Raw genomic sequence first — 9,413 nt, 5'->3', positions numbered from 1 at the left:
CCAGCTTACCTGAGCAAAGCACTGTTACACTGACAGTTGCTTGTGCCATAGAAAATAGTTTTTTATCCCTCATGCTTGCTAGTGGCATCCTTAGCTGAAAGTGGGCATACAGAAGTTTATCCTAAAAAAAACCCCAAACCCAAGTTTTTTTGTGAGGCTCTTTTGTCAACATAAGGAGAAATAGCTTTGAAAGAAACCCCACCAACCAAACAAAACCACGTCTTTTTCTTATTTTCTAGCTGTTTGGTAATGCATTGTATGTATTCTCACATTCTGACTGTGGAATTCTGTGTATGAAATCTTTTTGACCAAAATTTTCAAATATGTTCACAGCTGGACGTGTGTGTATAATTGCATGTCAGAAGGATGATAAGGAGAAAAATTGTTTCACACCCAAGAGTAACAAACTTCTACTGGTAGCAGATAGATTTTCAGTTAAAGGCTTTAAGGTAGTTGCTAAGAATTCTATGTAGCATAGTAATGTCTATTTTTAAAATACTTTGTGTTTCTTAACATTAATTTCTGCAATCTTCTGTGTGTATTTCTATATCTTCCTTCAACAAATTTTATCCAGATTTTTTTCATGCATCATCAAGGCCTCATCATCTGTGAGTGATGCACAAACATGGTTTGTTCTTCCAACTGAAGCATTTTCTATTTTGTTTCAAAAGCTAGAACATCTTCAGCATATTTCAAAGGTGGTACAAAGAGTATTTGGAAAAAACTTTAAAAAACGTTTGAGTTGACTCTGCAGTTCACAGGAGATGCAAAAAAAGGAGGTGATAAAAATTGGAGTACTTCCAGATGGTCATCTACCTTTCATTTCCAGACAAATCTTTAGAGGTAGAAAAAATAACCATCCAACAACAACAGAAAAGCCTTTTTGTGCATATTCATCTTTTTTGCTTATGCTTTTATGCCTCAATTTAGGTAGTTGTTAGCATTTGATGAAAAAGGTCTGTGTGCACAAAGAAGCTATTCTTTATTATTGTGTTGTTTTTTTTTTTCTACCTTTACAAATTTAAAATTTTCTTAAAGAGTTCAGTTTGGGAAGATTTGTTTCATGCTGAAAAAAAACTTATAGGGAAAAGCTTTTCTGTTTTAAAAATGACAAGGTAATGGCTCATCCAAATACAAGAAATCAGAACTATTATGGTAGCTGCTGCTGACAGGTATGTCATAAAAACAGTTTAATGTATCCAACTCAGTAAATGTGACAGAAAAAAGTGATACTAAAGTGTTAGTTTGTTTAGAGATGTCTGAGCAACCTGGCTTACCTAGTGATTTCTTTCTTCATTAGGTAGAAGGTCTCTTCTTTCTTTGGCCTACGTGGACAGCTCAAAATGGGAGAAGAGACAAAAAGAGGAGCATAGCCTGGGTGAGAAGAGTTTGTTTCTTTTTCTCCACTTGAACTGATTAATTGCAACCTGAACTCATTTTAATGTGTGGAGCAAAATGCTTCTGAGGTTCTATGTCAAAATCTGCTCAACTTTTTAAAAGTTTGTCCTATATATTCAAATCTATAATGTAGAAACAAGTTAGAATTTTTCCATTTAATGTTTGGTTTCTACAAGCTGATTTTCTTCTTTCACAAACTCTAAAGCTTTCATGAATGTCATAGTTTTTTGTCTGACAGTTAAGACTGTCTCCAGCTATTGTCTTCATTGACATTTTTTTGATTGTAATGCAGTGCAAAAGAAGACTATAAGTATTACAGGGCATTCCTGTTTAAAAACATTTTTTTAAAAGAACATAGTCCTCAGAGTTTTGCAGGAGGGAAACTTAATATTTCTTGTTGAAATTTTACATCTATCTTTTTTGGAAAAATAGAATCATATAATTTTTTAAGTTCAAAAAGACCTCTAAGAAAATAAAGTCCAACCATTAACGTAAGACTGCCAACTCCACCACTAAACCATGTCCCTAAGCACCACTTCTAGAAATATTTTAAATACCTCCAGGGATGATGAGTCAACTGCTTCCCTGGGCAGCCTCTTCCAATGCTTGTCAACCCATTTGGTGAAGAAATTTTTCCTGATATCCGATCTAAACCTCCCCTGGTGCAACTTGAGGCTGTTTCCTCTTGTCCTATCACTTGTTACTTGGGAGAAGAGGCCGACTCCCACCTCGCTACAACCTCCTTTCAGGTAGTTGTAGAGAACGAGAAGGTCTTCCATCAGCCTCCTCTTCTCCAGGCTAAACAACCCCAGTTCCCTCAGCCATTCCTCACAAAACTTGTGCTCAAGACCCTTCATCGGCTTCTTTGGTCTTCTTTGGACACGCTCCAGCACCTCAGTGTCTTTCTTGTAGTGAGGGGCCCAAAACTGAACACAGTATTTGAGGTGCAGCCTCACCAGTTCCGAGTACAGGGGGACAATCGCTTCTCTAGTCCTGCTGGCCACACTGTTTCTGATACATTCCAGGGTGCTGTTGGCCATCTTGACCACCTGGGCATATGTTCAGCCAGCTGTTGACCAACACCCTCATGTCCCTTTCTGCCGGATAGCTTTCCAGCCACTCTTCCTCAAGCCTGTAGCACTGCATGGGGTTTTGTGACCCAAGTGCAGGACCCGGCACTTGGCCTTGTTGAACCTCCTACAGGAGGCCTCAGCCTGTCAATCCAGCCTGTCCGGATCCCTCTGTAGGGATCCTACCTTACCTCAAGTATACACTTGAAGGTTCCTACCCTCAAGGAGATCAACAAACTTACTAAGGGTGCATTCGATCCCCTCATCCAGATCATTGATAAATGAAACAGAACTGGCCCCAATACTGAGCCCTTGGGAACACCACTTGTGACTGGCTGCCAACTGGATTTAACTCTATTCACCTCAACTCTTTGAGCCCGGCCACCCAGCCAGTTTTTCACCCAGCACAGAATGTACTTGTCCAAGCCATGAGCAGTCAGTTTATCCAAGAGAATGCTGTGGGAAACTGTCAAAGGCTTTCCTAGAGTCTAGGTAGACAACATCCACAGCCTTTCCCTCATCCACTAAGCAGGTCCTGTATGAAATGAAACTAAACATTTTAATTTTGAGAAGTTGTGCATTAAATTGTATCTGCATATGGTACTGAGAGCTCTCATGCAAATGTCACAGCTAAAGTCTTTGGCTAGATTACATTTGAAATGACGTTCCACCATCTTTGTGGTGACTATGTGAAATAGAAAGTATAATGCATAATAACATTTTTTCATGCCAAAGTTACATATGCATTACTTTGTACCACAAAAGTTTTGAAGACCCCTTAATGCATAATCTTTGTCTTCCATTTTTCATTCCTGGGCCCCTGAACTGTGTTTGTTAATTGTAACACAGATTATGAGGCTGAAAAGAGAATCAGCAGGTGAAATTCAAGGTCTTTTTTCAGGTGGGAAGACAAAAAAAATGTTCAGAGTAATGTTTTTTTATGCACTAATTTGTTTCTGTTATTTGCCTACAAAGACCAATGTTGGTATTGTCAACCTGTTTTACTGTACACGGGCCAGAAACAGCCGGTGGGTGCTCATGACTGTAGCTTGGATCCTGAAGAGACTGTTAATACCTTGTAACCCTTTACTGTCAATAGGACTGCTCATGCCGTGGTTTTTGGGCTGGAGCCACAGACTAGTTCCCTGGGACGCATTTGAACCAGTCACCTCCAGATGAAAAAGAGTTCTTATTTTGACAAACGTTGTAGGCAATAGAAATCCACAGTAGAAGAAAACATTGCTGTGCAAGTGCTGGTACAGTCCATGTTTGGCTTTCCCCAGGCCTGGCAAGACCTTTTGTGACTGCTTGGCAGGCACAGTTCTTGCTGCTTCTCTGTTGATGATCTTGATCCAAAGCAGATGTCTCTTCCATGCCTTTCAGAGAGCTGCTTTGCATTTTCATTTTGTGTTCACAGAAAAGAGAAAACAAGGTAACACGTGTCAGCTGTATTAGCATTTTCAAAGAGGAGACAGCCTTGCAGAGGTCTGCTCTGTAGCTGTCAGCTTTATGGATGCGCATAGAATCCCGTGTGTAGTAACCAGCGATTGTAGCTAGAGTGAGTTCTTTGAGTTGAGAAGATGCTCTTTTATTTGTGTATTTCAAACAATGTTTCAGAATTGGGATTCCGCAATACTATGGTTTATTCTCTTCTCCATAGTCTCAGTTTAGTATTCGAAGCATGAATGAGTTTAGCAAACTTCAGCACTGAAAAAAGCATGGGAAAGAACAAGACTCTGTTTTGTGTACAGAAGCACATTTCTTCAAAAGGTAGGAATTGAAAATGTGTTAATTTGGAATTTACAAACTGCTTGCTGGTAGGAAGATACCTGTCTAGAAGTAATTTGGAGTCCACTTATTAAAAATGAGATGTCAAGGAAACGGGAGGTGTGGCTGGACTTAGATTCTTCAATGTTTCAGTTGGTTCATCACTAACAAGGGTAAAATTAAGTGATGCCAGTAGGCATCTTGATGAGAAGACCAATTACTGGAATCCCAGGGAATGGCAGAATCCAAGTGAGATAGGAAACTTCTTTGTTAGAAGAACTGATGGTACCCAAAATGGCTCATCCGCAACAGCAGGTGGCAGTGCTGCCTTTACAGACTTGAATAATTTCCATTCAAAGCCTTCTTCTGTACAAAGCTGTAGTTCTTTCCAGAAGCTGCTAGGGATGTGGAAATACTAAGAAATGTGAAACATATACATTTGTATGGCAAAGGACCTGCTTTAGCCTTCATTTATATTTTAATTTGGTCTTTAAAATAAATCAAGGCTTTCTTCATATAGAAAAGGAAGTGTTAGCCTGTGAGTTAAGGTATTAGCTCGGCCCGTCGTTCCCAGGATGGGTAAACTTTGCATCACAGTTGTATCCACTTTCCTGTTGCTGCCCTGTCACTGGATTTCAACCCTGTCCTGGATGGACCACTTCTAAGAATAAGAGGATAGTGACCTTAAGTGGTGGTCAAATGTACCACCTGTTGATGTGGCTATGTGCTATGGATAGGTACATTCTGCGAATCAAATGAACGTGTTTTGATTTCGTAGGCCACCAAACTGGTAGTAGGTGTCATAACCAGTGACTTGGAAAGTGAGGACCAGTATTTTCCTAGTCATTGTCTTCAATCACCCTGTTGCAGGCAGCAGGACATTGAGTTTCAATGAACAAGTGAAAATAAAAGTGAACACAAAATCTCAGATACTAGTGTTCTGGACGCAATGGTGAAGTCATGTCCAGAAGTTGAATGACCTTAGCTCAGACTTATTGTTTGTTTTGTTAGTTTGTTTAAGTGCCTGAGATTATACAATATGCAGAAATATGGTTTTAGAGAAATTAAAGTTTTGTAAAAATTAATCTTATAGAAATGTATTTTTAGGCAATGTGTGTGAGAGATTATATGTATTCGTGTCCTCTTTGGTAATGACTATCAGATAAAAGCACTCACAATATATATCTGTTAGAATGTTCATAGTATTTTGCTTTGGCCATTAAAATGTTTATTTCATTTATACACCAGTGTCAGTGCTTCAGTTTTGCTACCAACAGTGCTAGGAGACTTGGGCATTCACATTCTTGCATTCTAGTACTTCTGTCAAGATGTTTTTAACTAAGAAGAAGCTTTAATCTTGATTATTGAATAGCAACTTAGGGAGCAAAGTCGGTTTACAAAAGGTAGCTGAATTATTTCAAATCAGGCATGTGAGAAAAAAAGTCTCGGTTTAGGTGCTCTTCAGAGAAAACAAACCAGGAAAGAATTACTCACTGCAAAATATTCATATCTAGAAACTATAGCAGAAACAGCAATTTGTCTGAAACAAAGCTTAATTTCCCATTAACTTGATTTGTCTTCAATTCTTTAAGTAGTTTAATCAGCTTTCATTTTATTGTAACTCTTATACTGGAGCTGATAGACAAGTGCTTCATGTTGCTTTCCATGCTAAAGTTGTGATGGAGAGTTCCAGCTTTGTAGGCAGTATAAAAGGTCAGTCATTAAAATTCTGTGTGTGAACTCTCCCAGGCCTGTGTATAAATGGCTAACAGTCTTGGGATCTTACACTTACAGCATTGTATTATTTGGTTTATATTCTACTTAAGTACTCAGTGTATCCTGAAATGAGCTCCTGATCTTCATGAACACCTGTACAAAAGAAGTACCAAGCTCAGGGGTTGAGTATGGCCCAAAATGGTCTTAGGTATCACCTTCCAGTTTTCAGAGGGTGATGCATAACAAAAGTAGTTCTGGAATAGATAAATGAACTCCCAACCCCCAACCTGTGCAGTTGTCTGTCTCGGGTCCATGTTGCTATGTCATCAAACACAGCAGATTTCAGAATGAATTCTTTTGTCCAGCTATCTCAAAGTGCAGATGAAGAATGTTGGATGGCAGTTGGCTTAGTATGTTTAGGCAAGGGTCCAGCCAGTTGTTAGTTCCTGACAAGTTGACTTGGCCGCAGCATCCATTCTCTCTTAACTTCTAGCACTACTGGGAATGCCCCCGAAGTCTTTACCATGTTCATGGTCATGAAATGCTTGCCTTCCCTCAGCCAGAGATAAATGTTCTTTTTGTGTTTTGAAGAACACCTTGAAGTGCCTCAGGGAGGAAGGTGTTAAGCTGACACTAAATACCGCTAAGTGGCAGACAGCAGCATTGTCCAGACTAAGAGTTAACCATTTTATGCCACATCAAGGTTCTGTTATTTTACTGCAGCAAAAATCTTTGCCCATGTGTTGTAATTTGAGAGAATATACCTCTAAGGTCAGAGTAGCATTGAATGGCATTCATACTGTTAGAACTGTATAATGCTCAGTATTCACTGGCGGTACAGTTGTGGTTTTAAAATGATGAATAGGGGCATCACTTGTTTTGTGGACAGAACATACATGGACTGCATCCTTTGGAGTCACAGCGTGTTACTGGTGCAGTGCTGCTTCCTGCGCCTGACAGCTTTGCCAGAGTAGAAGGCTTAGTCAGTTCTGATGTGGTGCTCTAAGTTGTGCTCACCTCACATTTCATTGACAGGTGTGGAGGTTGGATGACCTTTTTGGAAAATGACATGTAAAACGAGCCAACCCATCAGCTCTTGAAGGATGGCAAGTGGGACTAATCGAGAGGTGTCAAAGCAGAGGCTGTTTTAGTAACAGTTGTAGTCTTGGGGTGAGTGAAACAAGGTGCTAATGATGCAGAGAGAATATGTTCAGTTCCTGGTCCTGGAAGATGCAGGAGAACAGAAAGAAAGAGTATGACTGAATTCAGTCTCTATATTTTATAGATTGGATATCATCAGCTCATGTCTCAGCTAAGAATCAAACAGTTGACACTAAGCATACAATAAACAGCTTACTCTTCCTCAGTCGTCATTATTTTCCAGGAACAGTACAAAACTAAAACTACAAATTAAATTAATTTAACTTCCAATTAAATTCATTAAATGCATTAGTTGGCTGCCCGTTCAACAGTCAGAAGCTTAAAGTTCCTGTATGGTCAAATTAATATTGTTATACAACTGCTGGAGCAGAATGCTATAAAGTTAGTAAGGTACTGGCACAGTGCCCAGTTTGATTAACAGTATTTCTTCAGATTGCTGTTTGTGACTGTAGGATTTATCAATACGGTAGTGCTTTTTTCTGTCTCATTGTTTTACCATAAAATAAAGGACAAACCCATACCAAAAGCACTGTCCAGCATATGCTGAGCTTGAAAGCAAGTGGGCATTTTAAGGACATCTGCACAGGTTTTTTTCGATGAGTTGTATTAGTTATACTAATTTCATCTAACACATTATCAATTAGTTTTCTTTTTCCCTCTTCTTTCTAATAAGTTAAAATCATTGTGTTGAGAACCTTTACATGTATTATTTTATGTTAAAGTATTTAACAATAACTGAAAGTATTGTTTTCATACAACTTCAAAATGAGATGTTAACAAGGAACCAGGATTTTATTTCATGAACAGAGGTTGTATTCTAGGTTGTATGATGGCTCTGCAGATTTTCCTGTAATGCCAGTTGATTAAACATACTCTTTTTTCTGTTTTCTCCAGCTGACTTAGCCCACTTAATGGACAGAACCTATGAAAGAAAGCTACCTGTCAGCTCTTTGACAATAGCCCGGGTAAGGAAATAAATCCCAATCATAAAGTGATGGAAATGAGAGTAGAATGCTTATGAAATCACATGAGCTGAGAGGGGATAAATGATACCACCTCTGCTGGGAGTTCTGGTATGGTAAATGTCTTGTTATGCTGTTAAATTTCTGTGTAAAGATGGTGTTTGTTACTTTGTACTCCTTAGTTAGTACCTTGACTGTAAGGTCTTCAAAACAGAAATAGTTTTTTTCTCAGTAAAATCGGGCTTCACTGTTACTGGGCTATGTATTTCCCTAATACATGTTCCCTGCCTTCCTGTGGTCTCTGTCTTAGTGAGAGCTTTAACCCCCCTCAGGCACTTTATAAGAACCCAGGCTTCTAAGAGAATGCAGTGAATTAGCACGCTGCCTGCCTATGTGCATCTTCCTCCACTTCCAGGCTCCTTTCGGTGTGAGGCAGAGGTGGATACGTTTTGCCTCTGTAGTTTTCTTTCCTTGCCTCAGCAGACTGAGGCAGGACAAATGCTGGTGTGGGATAAGTGAAGCTGTTATTTTTGCTGGAATTAGTCACCATTTCCATCCTCTGGATGGGTTAGTCCGTGGAAGGGGAGAGAAGGCAGATGTGTGAGATGTGCTTTTAAGTTCCCTGTGTGAGTGTTTGTACTGAAAAAGGAGAATAAATACGTCACTTTTTCAAAAAAAAAAAAAAAAAACAAAACCAAAAACTCCAAAAAACCCTAAAGCTAATTTCAGTCTTCAAAATTATTCAAAAAAGCTGAGTCACCACCCTGGTACCTCAGTAACACCACTAATTGGTATGACTGGCACCACTAACTGAGGAGTTACAGAACATTTTGTACAGTTACAAGATTAAGCATTTATACAGATCAGGCATTCTTGATCATTGCTTCTGAAACAGCATCCATGGGTGAAATGGGTGTTCCTTTCCATTTTATTACTTAATCAGCTTTATTCCTTTCTTTCATGTTCCTGGTTTGGGCTGACCTCTTCCCAGAAGTGATATTTCCAGATTGTCAGGCAGCCCCACTTTCCAATACTTGGAACTCACATCAGATTCTTATTTTCTAAAATGTAAATAAAATGCACGGGCATGCTATTGCCACAATCTAAAGATGGGAGCTACATGTGTAAAGCATGTAAGGGGAGTTGAGAAACCGGAAAGCAAGTACCAGTGTACCAGTCAGCTGAAACTATTATTTGTAGCTTATACGTCTGATAAAGAAAAGTACTGACCTTGAGAACATGTTGTTTATCTATTCTGAGCTAAAGGTATTATATTGGGAAGACTCTGGAGTGTTCTTGCATCTTATGCTTAGGTTAGTAAAACCTACAGGAAAATAGG

At 39.1% G+C, this 9,413-nt stretch overlaps 1 protein-coding gene across 1 annotated transcript in view; it reads left to right on the top strand.

Moving 5' to 3' along the window:
• MRPS27 (mitochondrial ribosomal protein S27) overlaps positions 1-9,413 on the top strand; it is a 49,183-nt gene that overhangs the window by 774 nt on the left and 38,996 nt on the right. The window contains exons 2-3 of the mRNA XM_082497403.1: positions 1,301-1,378; positions 8,007-8,077. Of these exons, the coding sequence (XP_082353529.1) occupies positions 1,301-1,378; positions 8,007-8,077 (149 nt within the window). The remainder of the gene's footprint in view (positions 1-1,300; positions 1,379-8,006; positions 8,078-9,413) is intronic.

This window comes from Vanellus vanellus, assembly GCF_965231255.1.
Source record: "Vanellus vanellus genome assembly, chromosome: Z".
Lineage (NCBI taxonomy): Eukaryota > Metazoa > Chordata > Aves > Charadriiformes > Charadriidae > Vanellus > Vanellus vanellus.
The sequence above is the reverse complement of the archived record's forward strand: the minus strand, read 5'-3'. Positions and strand labels throughout refer to the sequence as shown.